Genomic DNA, 23,583 nt, shown 5'->3' with positions numbered 1-23,583 from the left:
ATGATCTTGACCCATAAAAGTGTGAACAATGGCAGCACTACTAACATTGAGAATGAGAAGGATAAGTTTGGCACCAATAGAATTTCTAATTGGAGAAAGGTCTTGAAAGTCAAGGCCTACACAAGATTTGGCGAAGGTGATATTGTTCTAACTGAAAGTCTTAACTTTTTGGATGCATTAGAGTCTCTCTAAAAGAAACTCATAGAAATGTTATTGTTTTAAGTACAGAGGAAGAGAGTTGAGAATAAAATTGATGAGTATTGTTTTACCTACCTGCGAAATCATATTCGTCTACCAACCCTGAATTTAGAGATGATTTTGTTAATTAATCTATCTTGAAAAGGTTGAAGAAGATGATCACGAGAGATAATGTTATGAATTTTTAGTACATGTATATGTTATGATATGTGGTATAAAGGTTAATGAATGTTTTAGGTCGGTAAGTATGACGACCGTGTTGACGCCAATGCCTTCATCTACCTTGCAGCCATCCTTGAGTACCTCGTTGCTGTGGTTTGATCCCTTACTCTTCAAAGCTGCGATTTCGATTTTTTTCTTTGATCTGATATATATTTCGATTCTTTTAGGTCCTGGAGTTGGCTGGAAATGCAGCGAGGGATAACAAGAAGAATAGGATCATTCCGAGGCACATCCAACTTGCTATCAGAAATGATGAGGAATTGAGCAAGCTCTTGGGAACTATCATGATTGCCAGCGATGGTGTTTTGCCTAATATCCATTAGACCCTCTTGTCCAATAAGGCTGGGAAGGGGAACGGGGACATTGGATCTGCGTCACAAGAGTTTTAAGATTCTTGTTAGTTTACATTGACTCATAATAAGATCTTGTAAGAGTTTGCTATATTTCCGGTGGGAATATGGTATATTCCCACTAGAATATACCATATTCCATATATGATTTACATTGGCTCATCCTATCATGCAGTAAGCATATTCCATATACCATATTCCCACCAGAAACCACAGCAAACTCTCGTAAGATTTTACCTTCATGATGAGTCAATATAAGCCAGCAAGGATCTTAAAACTCTTGTGACGCAGATCCATTGTCTCCTTTCTCCTTCCCAGCCTTAGTGGGCAAGAGGGTTTGATGGATAATAGGCAGAACACTGTAGCTGGCAATCGTGACAGTTCTCAAGAGCTTGCTCAATTCCTTATTGTTCTGACGGTAAGTTGGATGTGCCTCGGAATGATCCTATTCTTCTTGTTATCCCTCGCCACATTTCCAGCCAACTCCAGGACCTAAAGGAACCAAAATACAAATCAGATCAAAGAATAAATCAAAATCATAGCTTTCAATAGTAAGAGATTAAACCATAAACCTCTGCAGCGAGATATTCCAGTGGTGAGGAGTGCCATACTTAGCGGATATAATCTTGACCCATAAAGTGTGATCAATGCCAGCACTACTAACATTGAGGATGAGAAGGATGCGCTTGGCACCAATGAAATTGAAGGAGGTGATCATGAGAGATAAAATCTCCAAATAATGAATGGGCAGTTCCCCCTCCCTAATGCCAAGGAGATTTTAGATATGCTGACGGGTGCTTGGGGGGTTGTATCTGGGATAGGAATGCAGGAGAGGTGTCTAACTTAAACCACTGATGATGACCAAATGTAGCTTAAGTGAAACCAATAACGAGTCCTAATATCCTCTCACTTATCACACCTTTCTCGTTGCTCATTCTGACCATTGCCAGTTCTTTGATCATCCACCCAACTACAACTACCTGACTGCATGGTTTGACCTTGTTTGCAAAAAGAGCAAAATGTACAATATATTTTACATTTGATGTGATTCAACTTCTCAAGCCCTCCAAACATTTGTTTGGGTGTTTATCAAGGGGAAGTGTTATTAGAGATTGAGCCATGGTGTCCCGATTGGAAAGCAGTGGAAGAGCATGGAGACATTTGCATTGAACACCAGCAACTGCAAAATTGTGTCACCAGTATGTACTAAAGAACGGACTAACATCCCTAAGCACACACATCATTGATGTCAGCGAACATGCTTTTCTCCGACGTCTTCGGATCCTCGATCAGCAACGTTCTCTCTACATCGCGAAGCTCTTCCCCATCTCAAGTTCTGTCCCAGTCTTTCTTCACTGACCATGTCAGTTGCTATGATTCAAACAAGTGATTGGCCTCGGCCCTTACGATTCTATGCGTGACTTCCTGCATCATCTTCTCCCTCATCGATAGTCTTGTTGGCGGCGATGGAAGTCTCTACTGCATGTTCGCCACTTTGAAGGCCTTCTGGTATTGAACTAGGTTGGCATAGATGATGACAGAAGCAAGGTGTTGAGGGACATGAGGATAGACTTACTACAATTTAATTAGTTAACAAAATATTGTCATATTACTGTTTCCAAAAGAAAAATATCAAACTTTGTATTGAATAGCCAACTTAAGTGTATCTAGATTTAGTGAGTCAAAAAAATAATCTTTGAGACTTTTTTTGACTATTCTTTTCTAGAAAATTAAAACAATTTACTTACTACATCTATTATCAAGAAATTTTTGAAAAATATCTTAATTTTAAACTTTGATAAATCTTTTCTTGAAACAGTTGGATAATTATTCTATCTTTGAAAAGGAAATCCCTATATAAAATTTACAAAATTTCTGAATTTTAAATTAAAAAGTTGATTTATTTAATAATCAAAATAATAATAAATTTTAAGTTTCCAATTTTCTGATATTTATATTTAAAATAAATCAGGCAATTTTTTTTTGGGAAAATTATTTCGGGTTTCAATTCCTATTGTTTGAATTTGAAGTGAAGTTTTGGATTTTTCTAAATTTTAGAAGTAAAAATTAAGAATTCTTTAAAGATGTTATTTGTTGTTTTGTTTTAGAATATGTTTACTTGTTAAAGACATCTTTCTTAAAACAACATTATAAACAATGTTACCATATCTAAAACTGCTACAAATTTTTTACAATCATTTTAAAATTAATTCTTGTTTTTCTTAAGGCAAACAATCTTGCATTTGCTGCTGTTGTTCTAAATCGAATATTCGATACGTTACTGTCCAAACTTGTTGGTTATTGTTTTAAACTATATACATCTGATTCTATGCATTTTAAAAGTTTCAAAGACTTGTCTTACATTTTGATCTTTAGAATTTTTGTTTTGGTCCAGTTAAATACAATACTAGATTGTTTTCTGTATGCAGTAACTATTGTTCTAAGTTAAGGAGGAAGGGGAATATCCAGGATCCCCTTGCAAGAGTCCAGAAAGATCATGAACTCAGCTATGAACGTTGTCATTGGAAGGCTTTGCTCAACAATGCCACCAACGAATTAAGGCATGTTGACTATCCAACCTTCAAAGTCAATACTTAAAAATGTATAAAGAAAATTAAATTATTTATCATGTGAAATCAATTACAAATACGCTTGAGTTAATCCCGACTCAAACACAAACCACTTGTTTACCCTTTTATTAGTGTAGAATTTAATTGTTTAATCTATATGAAGACTTCGAGCTAATCAAAGTTCCTTCCACAACTGTCACAGTTCAATCTCAATTGACACCACACTTATTTGACCTTGAGGGTATCGAACCCTTCCGACTCTATAGAGATCGAACCCTGTCGACTCTGAAGAGATTGAATCTTGTAGAACTACATCACGAGCATTCTTGACAAATGTCATTCCAATACTTCAGTTAGTTTTGTATTTAGAGGATTCAACCAAGGGCTTGAATAGCATTTAAAAAAGTCCTTAGGAGTACATATAGGGAGCTCTTTTATATCGGATCACAATTACTTCTATAATCAATATTGATTATAAGGGGCGGTTGTTGAGGTATAAGTCATGTGTCAATCATATGTTGGTCATATGTTGGTCACGTGCCAACAATCACATGACACTAAGGTGGCAGCAACATGATATTGACGTTGCCATTTGGTACTAATGTGGCAGTCACTAGCATTAATGTGATATCCACATTATATGGATGGCATCCACATGGCACTAATGTGGTGGTGAGGTGTTAGCCCCATCATCCATGTAATTTTCCTATACCCCCCACTTTTCGAGTTGGGGAGCAAAGCGAAATTAGGTTAGGAGGTACTTGCTTGATTAGTTGTTAGCACTAAAGTTTGGATGGGTCCTTATGGCTAATGGCAATGCTCGATGAGCCGATAATGTCATGTGCTTGATTAGGCCACATGCGATGGTGTCTAGTGGGTTAGGCGAGGTAGCGCGCGATGAGCCTACAAGGCTAAGCATGATTATGTGCACTGGGTTGACCAGGACAAGTATGGTGGCGCACCATTGGTCGACTAGACCTGACATGGTGGTGCACGATGACCAACTAGGCAGGGAGCGATGATGCACAATGGGTCAATTAGGCTAGGGGTAGTGGTGCACAATGGGTTGACAAGGCCTCACACATCATTGATTTATATGCTATGGGTCGTTCTGTCACGAACTTAGTTGATTTTGTCTAAGTTATGTGGCACCCTTGCATGTCCGTCCACAAAGGTCAATCTTATATCACAAACTTAGCTGATTTTACCTAAGTCGTGCGGTACCCTTTCATGTCTATCCACAAAGGTTAGCCTCCTCGAAACCCACTATGGTCCCTTAGGACCTACAAAAGAGAAATAAGTTAGAGAAAGCATTTCACTCGGGATCTATAAGTAACCATTTTAGCAAACACTTTATAGCCAATATAATTTACAAACATAAATTTCATAAGCTCTGAACGGTCACACAACAAAGGGTCCAAAATGGTCAACTACAAACTGAAATACCCATAAGTGTCCATAAGACACAATATTCGATTACAAGTCTAAAGTGGCCACCAAAGCCAATGAAAATGGGGTTGTTAAGCCTACGGTCTCAAATACCTCATGCTGCTTGAACTCGGTAAGCATCGCCTCACAGACTTTAATTTTTTGGGTCCATCCTCCACAAAATCTGCCCATCGACTCTTCTTTCACTTAGTTGCCACTTCCAAGTAAATTCATATCACTTCTACTTTCAATTGATATTCTGGGAAATGAAGCGGACAATATACTCTTAGTAGCACCAATCACTATTGGTGATGATTTGACAACTATTATCTTCCATTAGGTTTCTTCGAAGGGTCATTAAACTTATACCTACTCATGTTCCTTAGCACCTCACCTATTTATTATGTAAAATATTTATATAGTTTGATACTTATTGGCTAAATGTATAAAGAAAAGTAAACTATTTATCATGTAAAATCAATTATAAATACGCTTGAGTTAATCCCGACTCAAACACAAATCATTTGTATACCCTTTTATTAGTATAGAATTTGGTTGTTAAATTTAGATGTAGACTTGGAGCCAATCAAAGTTCCTTCCACATCTGTCATAGTTCAATCTCAATTGACACCACACTTATTTGACCTCGAGGGTATTGAATCCTTTCGACTCTATAGAGATCGAACCCTATCGACTCTGAAAAGGTTGAACTTTACTGACCCTAAAGAGGTTGAATCTTGTAGAACCACATCTGGAGCATACTTGACAAATGTTATTTCAAAACTTAAGTTAGTTTTGTATTTAGAGGATTCAACCAAGGGCTTGAATAATATTTAAAAAGGTCCTCGGGAGTACATCTAGGGAGCCCTTTTATAATGGACTATGGTTACTTCTATAATCGATGTCGATTACGATGGGTGGTTGTTGAGGTGTAAGTCATGTGTCAATCATATGTTGGTCATATACCAATCATATATTGGTCACGTTAGGAATGAGTTGACACTAAGAGGGGTGGGTGAATTAGTGCAGCGGATAAAATTACGTCGGTTCGAAAATCTTAATCTTATCACAAGAGAGAGAGAGAGGTTCAAAATTTATATTGCATAAATGAGAAACTTTGATCTTATCAAAGGGAGGTATAATACTGAGGGAGATATTATTACATGCTATATATAATAAGAGAGAGGGAGGCTCGTAGGCCTAAATAATAATCACATACATATATACACATCATCACACATGGCCCATGATCATCTGTCCACATCATACATCACATGTATATGCATATATAGGATTAACTATATAATAATTAATTAAATTATTTAATTAATACTTGAATTAACCCTTATTTCAATTTTGAAAACTTTACAATTTTCATACTATATGGTATCCTAAGAGGTAAGGAGCCCTAAGGGCTATAGAGGCCCAGTCCCCTAGGCTATCTTTGACATTGTCGAGGGCGAGGTAGAAGCGTAGGGCTGTTGAAGCTTGGTATCTTGGGCTGTACTTGGCACTACCAAGGATGAAGCAAAGATGCAGGGCTGCTGAAGCCTGGTCAAGCGGAGGCACTAGGTATACCAAGTACCCTTGGCACCCAGGAAACCCTGGTCGCTAGGGTCCCCTTTGCGGCCAAGGAACCCTGGCTGCAAGGGCTCTACTTGGCTTGGCTAAGGGTAGCAAGGTTACTCTCGGCCATGTAGCCCTTGGCTAGGTTGAGAGCAGCAAGTGCTGCTCTCGGCCAAGGCTTCAAGCAACCTTTTGCTAGTGCTATAGGGCTGCAACATTTGCTGCCCTTTTTTTTCAATTTTCTATCAACTATTTTGATGACAAACTAGTGGTCAATGAAGCCTTTTAAAGTGTTAGAACATATGTAGTTCAAATATGCGATTAGTAACTTTACGCAAAAACCAATTCTATGTGATTCAACACAAGATGCAGTTAATGATCGATCTTTGCATGGACAACTTAGCTCTAATACAACTATTAGGAAACTGCAGAGAGTATCACATGTGTAGCATAAAATAGAAACAAAAATTAGTTTTTCAAAAAATAGATTTATCAAATCATCGTGCGAAGATCGAGAGCATAAAACTTCAAAGCGATAAAAATCATGTAACTGCATATAGTAGTTGAGATGTTTTCATATAGGAGAAATCATATATCCCCTAATCTATATATCTCAATCTGTGGATGAAGGAGTTCTCGCAAACTCCTCTCTAGTGGTGATCCACATAGTAGATGTGGTGACAACGCATCTCTACACGAAGCATGCTTTTTCCTCGTGTTTGCGCACCACCCCACTACAACAACCAAGGAGGGATCGATCCCTCTTACTGTCCTCTCACACCAAAGAGGGGATAGTTGACTGAAGGAAATGGTAGGGAGGAGATGTAAAAGGTGGCAATAGTAGGGGTCTAACCTATGACTCTTTAAGCCCCAACTCCTATATATAAAGAGTTTCATTTAACTAACCTTAATGGATCCTTCTTTTGGGTATTGGATATCTATCCAATAACCCCTAGCTTAATGGATATTAGATCACCATCCAATAACTATTCTATGCCTTATTGGGTCTCACTCAAGAATATATTAAAACAGGAGCTTAGTAGATATCCCATATTGATCCTCTATTCATCGTATTATCTACTATATGTGTATGACCCTCTAGGCCCAATATCGAGCTGGCCATAATGTGCACATATCATAACTCTTTTGGACTCAGAACTATTGGGAAACCTAGACAAAGCATGCGCAAAAGCCCACAAAACCGAAAACTACATGTATGTAAAAGATATGTTATCAAGGGAGATCATATATCCCTAAAAACCTATAGATCTATGAGAGATGATGAAAGAGGTACCATAACTCAATCCTAGTTTAGGCCATTGATTTGGCCTCCTATTGGGCCCAATTCGACTTGGCTTTATACCCAATGGCTATCTTGATAAGTTTGTATTGTTTTAGCCCAATACAAACTTAACTTATAACGACCTCAATCAATACTTTGATAAATCAATCAAACATTTGGCATATTTATGAAGCTTTTGACATGTTATACACTCTTCTGGTATATTATCGAATCTTTTGATACTTCATTTGAACCTCTAGCATATCACTCTTTTCTTCAACATATTATCCATTCCACCAATATGTCGACTTTCCCACGATATTTAATCTTCCAATACAATATTTGATCCTTGCGGCACGATGTCCGATCCTATAGTACGAAGTTCAATCTCTAGTACAACGATCAATCCTTTGACTCGACGTCCAATTTTCAACATGATAATTTTTTGACATAACATCTGACTCTCTTACTCGACAATTGGCTTTTTGATGATTTAAGTCTACAATTGAAGTATTTCCTGCATTACTTATCTCAAAAGTATATTAGTCTAATAAACTCATCAATTCGTTTTATCATCAAAATTTGAGATTCAATACCCTCATCCCCACACCATTCCTCATTTAGATGGGATAGGAGAGGGGATAGAGAATCTACATTATGGGCGAGAAATTGATAGGTTCTTCATATTCTCCTAATTAATCCATTCTATTTTAGAAAAAAATAAAAATATTATCAAAACTAATTAACTATACAAAAATTTATAAATAATAATAACTATATTTATAAAGTTTGCATGTCATAAGAATATTCAAATACAAATATATCCAAATAAATCTATAAATTATTAATTTTATATTTTCAATTTTCTTCATTAATTTCATATTTTCAATTTTCATGATCACATATCTATGCATGATGAATCCTACATAAATAAAAATATATATATAAAGTGTCTAGTAATAAAAAATTAAAAATATATAATACTATTAAAAATAAAATATATATCAATTACCTTATAATCATCTTTATCTTCTTTAAAGAATACACAACATTTCGAATAAGCTATTAAATATGAATTTATTGGGCTAACTACATATTACCCCCTATAGTTAGCTGTCTTTAGTATTATGGTTCCTATACTTCAAAAATTATATTGGCATCCTTGTAGTTATGAAAGTGAAACGATTAGGTCAATTTACCTTAAGAACATCAGTTTTTATCATTAGAAACATAAAAATAAAGGAGAAAAAATAATTTTAAATTTGATGGTGGACAATGTTGATGGCAAATTGTAGCGCCACTAGCGTCGGTGGTGGCGAACCCCTCCCTGTCCCCTGTTGTCCTTGACGTCGAGTGGCCGCCACCCTCCGCCTCCTCAACCACTTCCTCACCGCTACCACTCCACCCCTCCCCCCCCCCCCCCCCCCCTCCTTCTCCACCCTTGCCCCTAGCATTGAGCACATCCGCACCTTTCCTACGACAACTCTATCACCGCCCTCATCCATGCCCTCTCTTCCCTCTGCCCTACCATCGTCTCCTAGTCCCATTCCCTCACTTGCCCTCCTCTCCAACTTCTTAATCGACTTGACCCACCACCTCACCATCGACCTTGGTGAGCAAGAATTAGAAACGAGAGGAGTCAAGCTTAGTCCCCAACTCGATCACTTTGTTAGGTAGAAACCTCGACAGCTTCCAAGTGATACACGTAACATCATTGGATTTGACACCATTAGCAGTGTCGTCCCTAGTGAGTACCTTGCCAATAGTGGCATGATCTCCTTGAATAGCACCAGATTGCGTTGCAACAGGTTCAATCACATCTCCACCAGATCTACCAAGCATCGACCGTGATGATATAGATGTCCAAGTTCTTCATCATTATGTAGTTCGGAGATGCTAGGATCTAGGTGCATAGGAGAAAGGTCAAGTTCATCATCGCCATGTGGTCCGAAGATGCTAGGATCTAAGTGCGCAGGAGACAAGCTACGACGTGCTGTAGGTCTAGCATCCCCCTCTATAGTTTGTCAAGTTTGGCATCCACCGGTGCCAGCTCATCCATTAGGATCATCTAGCAATGGCCATGCCCACATTCCCGACACCAATCATGGATATCTTAGTGTGACATTGAGTGGGAGACGATGACACTACTTACTCGATGGGGCGAAATAGGGTCCTTTGTATGTCATTAACAAAGTCGAGCTTCGAGAGAGATGACACCTTCTTCATCTTCTTAGGCCAACGCTATGAATAAGATGGTAGCGGGAAATATAGTGGACGTGCTCAATGCCAGGGGTGAGGGTGGAGAAGGAGAAGGAGAAGGGGAGGACGAGGGGGAAGGCAAAGGGGGTAGTGGCGAGGAAGTAGTCGAGTAGGTGGAGGGCGATGACTGCTTGACATCGGGGATGAGGGGGGAGGGGGAGGGGTCTACCACCACCGATGCCAACGATGTCACCGTCCGCTATCGACATCGTCCACCACCAAACTTAAAATTACCTTCTTTTTTACATTTTATTTTTATATTTCTATCAATAAAAACTGATGTCATTAAGGTAAATAAACCTAATCGTTTCACTTTCGTAACCATAGGTATACCAATATAACTTTTTAAAGTATAAGGACTAAGACGCTAAAGGTAGCTAACTACATGGAGTAATTTGTAATTAACCCTAATTTATTACATAAGTAAGAATATTTAAGAATTAATACTAAAAAATAAAAATTTAAGTATTTTCACTCAAATTAAAGTTTGTACTGTAACCAAGCTTAAACTAATACCTTCAATGAATGAGGCTCGATATGGTAACAATAAGTTGATTCCTTATTATTTGTCAAGACAAATATAGAAACTTATCTTCTCCAAAAAGTTAAAATATAATTTATTTGATTAGCCTTGATATGATTGTAATTTCTTGGTTCTTATAAAAGATGCCAAAATATTGTGATAGAATCATTAAAAAATCAATAAATTGACATTTTGTATATGTGGCATCTAGCCATATCTAATTCTTCAATGATATAATTTAATTGTCCATGTACCTAAAGATGTCAAAGCTTAATCCTATGATTTCGTAGTTATCTTTTTCTTTATTATCTTATCATTATTATCTTTCTCTTCTCCTCTTTCTATTTTGATATTATAAAAAAATATTACTTCCCGTTGTCAAGTTTGGTATTAAAGCTTTTGGTTTAGCCAAGATATTCTGATCTATATATCAATCATATACACTTAAGAAGATTTCCTATGTAGCAGTAGCAAATTATGTTAGGTTTCATTAAAAAAAAATTCTATTTGTTGAAAGAATCTTTTACAAATTCTGTAAATTACCACATGGTGTTGTTTCATAGATTGGCTATGATGAAGACAAAAAGAAAGTAATTTTAAAAAGGGAGGAAAGAAATAATCTAGCTAAATAAAAGGGAAAACAATTAAGTATCAAGAAAAGGAAGATCATTTGGTAAGATGAACCTAGAAACTTTTCTTGTCCGAAGAGTGTAAAATAATTATTCATTTGATTAGTCTTGACTGTTTAGATTTTTTCTTATTAATCCTTCCTTTTCTTCTTATACATGTGTCTATAAAAGGAGATCGTAATATTGTAATGAGTCCTTAGGGAATGAGTTGAAAAAATAATTTCTTTTCTAACAGTAGTGTAAATGGTGCAAAGTTATGTTTATTTTTCAAATAGTGTAATTCTACATCCACATGTAAAATGTATGAAGATGTGTAAGTCTTCCTTTTCAAATTAATTCCTTCTCTTCTTGAGCATATAAAAAGTCTAAGAGTTATTTTATTTTTTTTCTTATAGTCTTTCTATTATAATCTTTCTCTTCTTCTCTTAAAATTTTTTTATAAAAAATATTCTACTTTTATTTATATTTATAAAATAGTTATCTTGATTTTAAATTTATTTTCAAAGTAATTTACAAGAGACTTCTTTATCACTTTGATATTGCCAAGAAGTTGTCTGATACGGTACAATCACACCATTATGATGGTCCAAAAAGTTACTGAGAGCAATTGATTACATTGGAACCATATAGGTATAAATACTTAAGGAGGACCCATGCTATATATATATATATATATATATATATATATATATATATATATATATATATATATATATATATATATATATATAATTTTATTATAGTAAATTTTGAATATGTGATACATTTGTATTCCGCTTTCGGCTTGAGCTCGTAGAGGATCATAAAAGACCGTTTTGGGCTTGAGCTTGTATAGAATCATTGTATAGGATCATAAAAGGAGATGTCATACACAACTTAAAGTGCATATGATAAAAATCTGATAAAAATATCATACTTTTTATCACACTAAAATAAGATTTAAAAGATAATTTCTTAACGTTACAAATTAACAGACGAGGCGGACGTGCATTCTTACACACGATGCGTGACTCGTGCGCTTCGTTACCTCCACGACGTGGCCGGAGTCGTGCACTGCAACGTGAAGGGCCGAAACATCCTGTTAGGCGGAGTTCCCGTCGTCGCGAATCTCACGGATTTCGATGTGGCGGTGAGGATTTTCGGGGGCGATGGGCGTAGTTGGGTGCGGGGAACGCCGGTATGGATGGAGCCGGAGGTCGCCAGGGGAGAGCGGTCGAGGCCGGAGTCAGACGTCTGGTCGCTCGGGTGCATGGTCATTGAGATGGCGACCGAAGCACAGCCATGACCAGACTGGAGACCTAAAGATGCTGCAGACCTACGAAACAGCGACGAGCTGCTGGAATCTGCTGTTGGAGGTCGCTCGTGATTTTCTCGACAAGTGCTTGAGAAGGGATGCAAGCGAGTGGTGACTGCAGAGTAGTTATTGCAGCACCATTTCCTAGCCGAAGCGGAAACCTCGATGACGGAGAAAGTTGTAGTGTGAGTCACAGTGACCTTTCTTTCTGATTCCACCGAGTTGGTGGCTAGTGGAAGAGAAAGAGTAGGACAATTAGCTTCATGCGGGATAGTTTTGGCCTGGGAAAGTGATGACTGGGAGGAAGTAAGGAGGGTTGAGGAGCTCAATTTGCAGGGGAACAAAGCAGAAGAGGAGCGAGGGACGTTATGGGAATGTCCTGATTTCAGCAGTTTGGGTTCGACAGACAAGCATGGGGTGTCAGTGAGGAAGAAGGGGATGATTTACCCAGTGGTATGAGATGCTCTGTTTCTTTTCCTGATGCCTCTTGTCCCTGGTGCTTTTGCAAGGGTGGTTTGGTCTTACCATCATGTGAACGGGCTCATTACGGTATTGTTCTTTGGTTGGTGCTTTTGTGGCGTGAAGAATGGGAGACAGACACAAGTGATGCAAACTAATTAAATGGAGGTCCTAAGTTCAATTTTTTGTTGCTATTGATGTAACATGAACAACATCAACCAAAACAACACCCTAATGAGTCCATTCACATGGCAGACCAAACCACCCTTACAAAAGCAGCAAGGACAAGAGGTAGCAGAAGAAACAGAGTATCATATTCCACTAGGTAAAATCATCGCCTTTTCCCTCACTGACACCCCCATGCCTGTCTGCCGAACCCAAACTGTTACAATCAGGACATTCTGAGAATGTCCCTCGCTCCTCTTCTGCTTCGTCCCCCTACAAATTGACCTCCTTAAGCCTCCTTTCCTAGGCCAAAACTCCCCTGCATGCACGAAGCTAATTCTCCTAGCCTCTCTCTTCCACAAGCCACCAGCTCGGTGGAATCAGAAAGATCACTGTGACTCACACTACAACTTTCTCCGTCATTGGCGCTATCGTGGAATTCTAAGTTTGCCCATTCGAGCGTCGGAGTCTCCGCGCCATGGGGGTTTCCGCTTCGTCTTGGAAAGGGTGCTGCAATTACTGCTCTGCAGTCCATCGCTCGCTTGCGTCCAGAAAATCACGGGCGAGGGCGGGAATTCCGGCAGCTCGTTGCCATAACCAATACGAAACATCGCTTCTGCAGCATCTTCTGGTCTCCAGTCTGGCCATGGCTGCACTCCGGTCGCCATCCTCGATGATCGTGCACCCGAGCGACCAGACGTCTGACTCCGGCCTTGGCCGCTCCCCCCTGGCGACCACCGGCGTCATCCACAGCGGTGTTCCCCCACCCAGCTACGCCCATGTCCCTCAGAAATCCTCATCGTCGCATCGAAATCCGTGAGCTTGGCTACGCCGACAGCTCTGCCTGACAGGACATTTCGGCCCTTCACGTAGTGGACGACTTCGGCCACGTCGTGGAGGTAACGAAGCGCACGGGTCATGCTATCACGTGTAAGAACGCACGGCCGCCTCGTCCATGGAGCAACCCTTCCGCCATCTATTAATTTTTAACCTTACGAAATGAGTTTTAGAAAATCAAATCCAATATGAGTTTTTTTGCTGGATTTTTTCTATACTAACTTTGTTACTTAATTAATTTTATATTTTAAATTTCAGAATTTGAAGATTTTTTAATTACCAATTTGGAAATATTTCATTTTTAGAAAACTTTAAATTCCAAAGTTGTTAAAAAGATCCATTTTAAATTTAATTCCTTAACAAATTTTCCATATTGCTACTTCCATAAAAAATCAAACTTTTCTATTTTAGGAACAACCAAATTAAGTGTGTCAAATTTTGGTAAGTCAAAACGAAAGTTTGAAATCTTTTTAGAATTTTATTTTAAGGTATATTAAAAATTACCTTCTAAATTTGACATAAAAATCTATTTTTAAAAAGTAAACTTATTCTCAAACATTAGTAAATCTATTTTTAAAAATTTGATTATTGATTCTATTTTGAAAAATCAAAACAATGATAAGAAATTATAATATTTCTAATTTTTAAATTTATAAACACCTTTATTTCTATTAATAATTATAATAATTCTAATATTTCTGATCTATTAAAATTTTAAATTTTAATTATAATAATTAGCGATGTAGTTCTTGGTTTGCTAGTGAAGAACGATGAGAGGATTTGGAAGACTAGTCCCGTGATGTTGGGGAATAGCTTCACAAGTTAGTTCTTGACTACTGCACCTAGACTTGCTAGTAACAGATGACTGAGGTTGCCTGCAAAGGAGTATCCAATCCCCTAATGAGATTAGAAAAAATATATAAAAAATTTAAAAATGTTATGCCGATAATTTTTTTAGAATCATAAGAACACTAACAGAAGGATAAATTAGTATTATAGTATATTTTAATCGATTTTAAACTTTGATCGATAAATCCATATAAAAAATATGATTAAACAAAAATGAGAGTAAGGGTTGCGAATAAAATAAATTAGTAAGTAACAACAAATCAAAAGTAAGAAAAGAAATACAAACAATTTATAGTGGTTCGGTCTTTCGACCTATATCCACTTTTGATTTCTTTTCTCTCGAGACCATCAGTTTTTACTATCGATCTTTTTTCTAACAAATGAAGATCAATTACCCTTGTTATAACTTTTCTCCTTTTAACAAACTTACGAGAAGACATCCACATTCACTCTTTTATAAGATCTCTCACATCCAATAACTTAGAATCAACTCTACACTCAATAAGGAGGAAAAAACTCAAACAATGTTCAAAGAGAGTTTACAACACGTTTGTGCTCAAGAATAGGTGCTCCATCAACCAAGCTTAAGTGGGGTATTTATAGATCCCAAAATGCTTTAAGAATAGAGCCAAAAATTTAAACCTCAAATTTTTAAGGTATTGATGGTACTATCATTACACAGGGCAGTACTATCACTATAACGAGGCCATGAATCATGGCTTTAGTGGTACTACCGTCGGCCTAGGTGGTACTACCGTTAGCATGGGTGGTACTATCGCTTGAAATATCCAAAAAACACTAATGGCTGACTTAGGTGGTACCATTGCTTGGGCCTAGTTTAAGCCACCGATTTGGCCTTCTAACATGTATAATTTAGCCTTAATTCAAGCTTAATGGGTTCCTTGATAACTTGGTATAGTTACGGCCCAATACCAACTTAATTTGGCCAAGAAATATCTCGATCAAGACTTTAACAATCCAACCATATATCTAGCATAATTAAGAGGCTTTTAGCAAATTGTATGCTATTTCAGCATATTATCTGATCTTTCAGCACTTCATTCAAACTTCTAGTATATCATCCTTTCCTTCGGTATATCGCCCGATCTATTGGCATATTGACTTTCCCACGACATTCGATCTTTTAGTGTAATACCCGATCCTTCCAACATGAAGCCCGAACTTATCCAATCTTTAGCACATCGATCAATCCTCTAGCTCAACATTTAATTTTTGACATGATACTTTTCTCAACACAACGTTCGATTCTCTTCCTTCAACAATTTACCATTTGATAGTCTGAGTTCATGATCAAAGTATTTCCTGAGTCACTTATCTTAAAAGTATATTAGTATATATATTCATCAATTGATTTCATCATTAAAATATGGGATTAAATAATCTCTCCCTTTTCGATGATGACAACTAATTAATGATGGGGTTTTAACAAGACTCCCCTATCTATTTATTATTTTAAATTATTATGATAAACTTAAACTCGAATGATCATATATACTTTAAAATCATATACTAAATTCAAGTTGAAAGAAATGATCTTGTTGATATTATGATTCAATCATTCAAGCCTAAAATCAATGCTTAATCAAGTTTCAAATTTCAATAATTATCAATGTGTAATATCACTCTAAATATAACTATAAGTTAATTATTTATATAATAAAAAATTATAAGATATTATAACTCTTCCTATTCATGCATGAGTTATCACTTCTCCCTTGTGGTTAACAAAAAATATGCTTCTCCCCCTTTATTGATAAAAAAATATGAGTTATTACTTTTTTGAAGAGAGTGATATTAGGATCAAGAGCGATATTAAGAAGAGAGGGTGTGAATTAGTGCAGTGAAAAAAATCATAGATTTTTATAAAATATTCGTTCGTTGAAAACCAATTTCGAAAAGAGCTTGACTTTAGAGTAAATGAACTCGTAATTAACTTAAAAAGTAATAGCAATAATAAAAAGCAGAATGGAAATGAGTATACCAGAATTTATAATGGTTCGGTCATTGTGACCTACATCCACTTTTGATTCTTCCTTCGTCGAGGTCACCGACGTCCACTAATTATCTTCCTTCAATAGGTAAAGACAAACTACCCTTTTACAGCTCTCTTCTCCTTTTTATGAGTTTAGGAGATAACCCTTACAGACAAACTATCCTTTGATTCGATCCTAGTTCAAGCCCAATGGGTTCTTTGATAAGTTAGCATGGTTATAGCCCAATATCAACTCAATTTGACCTAAAAAGACCTTGATAAAAAATATAATAATCCAATCACAAATCCGGCATAATTATGAAGCTTTTAGCATATTGTATGCCATTCCAACATGTCATCCAATCTTTCAACACTTCATCCAAATCTCTAGCACATCGTTCTTTCTTTTAGTATATTGCTCGATCGATCGGTATGTCAAATTTCCCACCACATCTGATATAACACCCCTGATTAGTCCCACATCAAAAGTGGGCAAAATTAAGATTGACTTATAAGGGTCTGATGAGTGTACTACTATCAACTTCAGCTTAAGTATTTTAGTCAATGCTTTATACCAAACAAAATTGATAGGCCAGTTAACCCATAAGCCTAAGTCATGACATTTTATTAAATTTATCACATCCCAAATTTATAAAAACCCTAATTGGAATAGCTCAATTCACTTAAACCAAACTCAAACCAAACTCAATTCAATTATGATCTAATGGAACCAATATCAAATCCTTATGGAACTAGTCTGGAATTACCCTAAACCGGTCTAATTTAGATTTGATTGATCTCGATTAGGTTAAATAAGTTTGAACTAGTCAAGTTAGTTTGGAATCACCCTAAATCGGCTTTAACTGATCAAACCTGTTTGATTTCATCAATTAATGAGCTCAAACCAATAGAGAAGGAGATTGGACTATGTCGTACCATTGAACTAGGCCATACTTGGCTCATGATTTGATCATAGACTCATGAGTTGAGATCATGTCTGACCACCTAGACTGAGTTGTACTTAGTCGCATAAGTTAGCTCATGCTTAGCCACATGGTTGGGTCGTACCTTACCATATGAGTTGAGTTATATATGGCCGTATGGACTGGATTGTACCTAGCCACATGAGTTGACCCATGCCTAACCACATGATTGGGTCGTACTTTACCGCATAGGCTAGGTCATACATGGTTATATGGATTAGATCGTACCTAATAACATGGGTTGGGTCATGCTTGACCACATGGGCTAGGTTGTACTTAGTTGCATAAGCTAGGTTGTTCATGACCACATGGTTTGAGTCGATTCGATTTGATCGATTAACTTGACTCAAGTTAGACCCCGACTCCTCTTATCAAATTATATTTCAATATTTAAAATTATTAAAGAATTACTCAAATACATTAATTAAAACTTTAAATTCATGATCTAAAATTTAAAACTAATTACATTACAAAAATTCACACATAATTCTTGAAACATAGATATAACTAATTAAATAAATTAGAACTATTATACTAAATAAAAATTTTAATAACTAAATTAATATTAAAATTCACTTAAGCTTGAAAGATCAATACAAATCAAATAATCAATCTAACATCACAAATAAATTATTATTATTTATAAATCATAAAATTTTGAAATTAAAACATCATCATTCATTATAAAATTGTAACAATCTCAATGTCAAGATTTCAAAACACAAATCAAAGCTAATTAAAAAGAAAGGATCTTACCTCTATTCGATTATCCCTTCCTTGATATCATTTCCTCAGAAATTATCTCCTCAATCCTCCTATTGTTAGGCTTAGTAGAGAATGAGGGATGAGTAGTCTCTTTATATAGGAGAAGATGAGATCTCCCTGAAAGGTAAGTAATAATTTAATTTTTATTTTTAATTTATTTTATATTTACTTTCACACACAAAAAAGTAATATAATATTCTTTTTTATAGTTCACACACAAAAATGAAATGTAAACTATTTACTTCCTAAATATCAAATCACTTATTAGGAAATAAATCAATTAATAATTTAATTGATTAGTAGAATTCTTAACTTATCCACGTGATTAAGAAAATCAAATTTAATTATTTCCTTAGTTATAATACACAAATATAGAAGTTAATAATAAAGTAATATATTATTTATAGTAATTAATTTATGTTAAGGGAGAAATTATCGGTGATTACATCTGATCTATTAAAGAAATACCCGATCCTTCCAGCATGATGCTTGGACTTATAGTACGAAGTCCAATCTTTGACACATCCACCAATTCTCAAGCTTAATATCCAATTTCCAACATGATACTTTTCCTAACACAACATTCTATTCTTCTACTTTGACAATTTATCCTTTAATGATTCGAGTCCATAATCAAAATATTTTTTATATTATTTATCTTAAAAATATATTAATCTATAAATTTATCAATTAATTTCATGATCAAAATATGAAATTCAACATCATCATGGTACTGGCCTTCTAAACCCTCTTCTCATACTTAGACCAACCATGGAGATGTTTATAATTTTCTGTGCAATCTCTTACATGATCTTCTCCCTCACTAATAGCCTCATCGACAGTGATGGAGTCTTCGTTATGGGATTGTCACACTCAAGGGATTCTACATCTTCAATATCATAGACAAAGATAGGAGAGAAGCCTTTAGGAACATGAGCAGGCACCGGTTGCATTTGGACATTGGACCATGTGCATGCCTCCATAGCGATACTCACATTCTTGAGCATAGCATTTCGTGATGTATGGTTATAGAAATGCTTCTTCCCCGATGCAAGGCCTATCACTCGATGTGAGGATAATTATAAATTTTAAAAAATTTAAAACTTACCCTAAAACTTTCTAATAGAATTTAAATTTTTATAAGGATCCTCGCATCGAGTGGTAGATTCAACAGGAGATCTTTCACACTAGGCCTTGCATCAGGGAAGAAGCATTTCTAGAAACGTGTATCACAAAATGCTATGCTAAAAAATGTGTGCATCACGATTGAGGCATGCATGCGATCCGATGTCCACATGCAGCCGATGCCCGGTCATGTTTTTGAAGGCCTCTCTTCTGTCTTCGTCTATGACATTGAAGATGTAAAATCTCTCGAGTGTGGCAATCCCTTACAAACATCGATGAGGCTATCAGTGAGGGAGAAGACCACGTAGGACGTTGCACATAGAATTACAAACATTTGCAATGGTTGGTCAAGGATGAGAAGAGGGTTTAGAAGGCAATATAGTTATTGGCTATTGCACTTGGTTGTTGTTTTTCCGGGAATTGGGATGACGCTAGAGAGTATCTAATCCCCTTGCACGATATTTGAAAAACCACGTAAACAAAAGCCATAAAAATGTTATACTCAACAACAGATTCAATAGTAGCTCCTTTGCATTTGAATTTGTGTTATGATGAAGCATCGAAAGTAAACCATGGATGTCGTCCTACTTTTGTTGCAGATGCCTACTCATATTTTTGAAGTTCTCACCCCTATCCTCATCGGAACCAATGTAGTTGAAGACGCTAAAACTCCTTGAATGTTGAGATCCTGTAATTCAAGTTTCCATCTTCACTGATGATTTTGTTAGCGATAGAGAAGACAACACCAAAGATGCCAAATGCTCAAGGTGTTTGACGTCTTCAACTATGCTAGCTCCACCGAGGAAAGGAGTGAGACAATCAGGGTTATGAGTAGGTATCGATTGCGGAAGTTGGATAGCGTACATGACTTTGGTTTGTTGGTGACAATCATAAGCATTGCATTCCGTGATGCTAAAATCTAAAAGTGCTTACACAAATCCGAATGCAAAGGAGCTACTAGAGAATCTGTCATTGGGCATAGCATTTTTGGCAATTATTTGTATGGTTTTTCTAATCTCTTGTAAGGGGATTGGATACTCCTTGGAGTCAATCTCGGTTATCTCTGTTCGCATGCCAGCAAGTGGAGAAGTCAAGAACTACCTCGTTGAAGCTACTCCATAACATCATAGTATTAGCCTTCCAAATCCTCCCACTATCCTTCACTAGTAAGTCAAATAAACTATATCTCTAAATATTATAATTAAAGTTCGAAATTTTAATAGATCTAAAATATTAGAATTTTTAATTTTAAAAATTAGAAATATTATAATTTCTTATCATTGTATTGATTTTTTTTTCCAAAATAGAATCAATAATCAAATTTTCAATAATAGATTTACTTATGTTTGACAGTAAGTTTGCTTTTTTATATTAGATTTTTATACCAAATTTAGTAGTTGGTATTTTATTATACCTTGAAAGAAAAGTCAAAAAAGATTTCAAACTTTCCCTTTTGACTAACCAAATTTAGACACACTTAATTTGGTTGTTCCTAAAATAGAAATGTATGATTTTTTTTTATTGAAGTAGTTATATGGAAAATTTGTTAAGGAATTAAACTGTAAAATGGTTTTTGTTAACATCTTTGGAATTTGAGGTTTTCTAAAAATGAAAGATTTCCAAATTGGTAATTCAGAAATCTTCAAATTTTGAAATATAAAATATAAAATTAATTAATTAACAAAGTTAGTATAAGAAAAATCCAGCCAAAAAACTCATATTGGATCTGATTTTCTAAAAATTTCAATGAAAAAATCCAACCAAAAATAGTAGAATTTTGATTCATGCCAAAAAATCATACAAACAATTTTTCAGGATTATTTTTATCAGCAAAATTCAATGGATACATTATTATTTTATCAATATGAATAATTTAATTTGTTTAATAAAATGTTATGTTAGTGTGGTGCATGAACATCATGGCGAAATATAAAAGATTAAGAGTTAGTAGAATATTAACAAATACAGAACTATAAAATATAGCGTGGATTAACATCAAAAATTATAAAATGATGCATGATTTCATCATAAGATAATCCAATTATATATATTATTTATAATCATCATGAATCAATTAATCAATCAAATATTATGGTGTGATTAATTTTAAAAGTGAGTTACCTCTTCGGGAGTTTCTTAACTAAAATTCGGTATACAATATTTTGTCCTAGATTGTTGGAATATAAACTAATATTAGATTGCATTTAATAAAAAAATCTAACAAAATTTGATTTTCAAATATAAAAGAAACTACTGGAAATCACTGTCCTAATGCAAAGTGAGAAAGAAAATTTGGATTATTAAGTAACTAAATCAAAAGAGGGATCCGTTAGTTTACATAAACTTATTTTTGGTCAATTACAAACCCAAAAGATTAAATATCATGAATAATGTTATAAATGTCAAATCATTCAGAAAAAGGTAATAATGACAAGAGTAATTAAAATTTTGATTTTTCCCTCTCAATGCTAAATTATATTTTCGAAACATAAAATAATACTAGACTATATTTAATTAATAAATCATATAAAATTATATTTTTAAATATAAGATAAAGAAATATAAATAAAATGTGAAATTGTGTTCGATGACTTTAGGTCCAAAGTCTTTCTTTTTTTTACAAGTTAACTTCAAAAAAATACCCAAAGATACAAGAAGGAAATCCCTTCCTAGGAAGACTAGCATGGATGGTTGATAAGATGACATAGAACAAATAATAATGAAATACCTTTTATAAAAAATGAGTTATAAGAGAGAAAGAGAAAGATTATAATAAAAAAGATTATAAGAAAAAGAACGAAATAACTATAGGCTCAAGCAATGAACTCTCACGATAAAGGCTCTAGACCTCTACACATCTTGCTTGTGAACATGGAATTACACAATCTGAAAAACAAATATAGCCTCACACTATTATGAGAAAAGAAATTAATTTACCAACTTATTCTCTAATGACCGATTATAATGTTTTGACCCCCTTTTATAGGCCCATGTATTAGAAGAAAATGAAATAATTAATAAGAAAAAAAATCCAAGCATATCTAGACTAATCAAATAAATAATGTTTTATATTCTTTGGAGAAGAAAAGTTTCCAAGTTCGTCTGGCCAAATGATCTTCCTTCTCTTGATACTTTATTATTTTCCTTTTTTATAGCTAGATGATTCTTTCCTTTTTTTTCTTAAATACTTTTTTTCTTCTTCTTCATAGTCAATCTAGGAAACAACATCATGAATTTTATTTTAAAAAAATAATAATATTTGCTTTTCCTACGTAAGAACTTGCCCCAAAAGTTTGTAAGATTGAAATATAAATCAGCTTTGGTGATACAACATCTTAGATGCACCAAAAACTATGATACCAAACCTGAAATATGGCAATTAGAAGTTAATTTTTTTATAATAATAAAATAGAAAGAGGAGAAGAGAAAGATTGCAATGATAAAATAATAAAATAAAACAACCAGATATGCTCCTTTTTTCTTGCAAAAAATAAGTGACAAAAGCAAGTTTTGAGATTAAGACTTTATGATATGTTGTGAAAGTATTTACCAACTCAACTAACTGACACCATCATAATTAAGGAGAAAATCTTAGAATTAAGGTCTTGCATCTTCACATACATGGATTATGAAATTATATCATTTAAAAAATAGATATGACTTTTTCCTCATACAACTCAATTTATTAACTCATTTTCTAATGATTCTGTTACATTCTTTTGTGCCTTTGTATAAGCCTTAGGTAGATGGAGAAGAAAATAATAATAAGAAAGAAATTGTCATCATATTAAGGCTATTCAAATAAATTATATTTTGAATTCTTTAAAGAAGAGAAGTTTCTAAATTTTCATTCTCAAATGTAAGGAATTAGCTTGTTTTTACATTATTAAACCTCCTTAAAGCAATGGTTTGAAGGAGCATATTTAATTAGTTGGCCAATGAGCACATTTGTGAACTCTTTTAGAGTGCATGATATATGAAGTATAACTCTAAACTCATTTCGATGGGGATTAGTACTCTTATATTAAAATTTTGAAATAGTACTATGTTATATGAGATGTGACTCTATACATATTCTCAGTCCAT

General features: G+C 35.0%; 1 protein-coding gene across 1 annotated transcript; it reads left to right on the top strand.

The window, feature by feature from the left end:
- Positions 1-743, top strand: LOC103969670 (histone H2AX-like). Its single transcript, XM_065139253.1, has 3 exons — positions 1-144; positions 436-513; positions 588-743. Exons 1-3 carry the CDS (start codon positions 1-3, stop codon positions 741-743), a joined length of 378 nt encoding a protein of 125 aa, XP_064995325.1.
- Positions 744-23,583: the final 22,840 nt, after the last annotated feature.

The sequence above is a fragment of the Musa acuminata genome, chromosome BXJ3-2, assembly GCF_036884655.1.
Source record: "Musa acuminata AAA Group cultivar baxijiao chromosome BXJ3-2, Cavendish_Baxijiao_AAA, whole genome shotgun sequence".
Taxonomy (NCBI): Eukaryota; Viridiplantae; Streptophyta; class Magnoliopsida; order Zingiberales; family Musaceae; genus Musa; species Musa acuminata.
The sequence above is the reverse complement of the archived record's forward strand: the minus strand, read 5'-3'. Positions and strand labels throughout refer to the sequence as shown.

Coding starts and splice junctions, on each gene's coding strand:
- LOC103969670 (XM_065139253.1), top strand. CDS start 1: ATGATCTTGACCCATAAAAGTGTGAACAATGGCAGCACTACTAACATT. Junction 145..435: donor GATTTGGCGAAGGTGATATT/GTTCTAACTGAA, acceptor TGAATGTTTTAG/GTCGGTAAGTATGACGACCG. Junction 514..587: donor TTGAGTACCTCGTTGCTGTG/GTTTGATCCCTT, acceptor CGATTCTTTTAG/GTCCTGGAGTTGGCTGGAAA.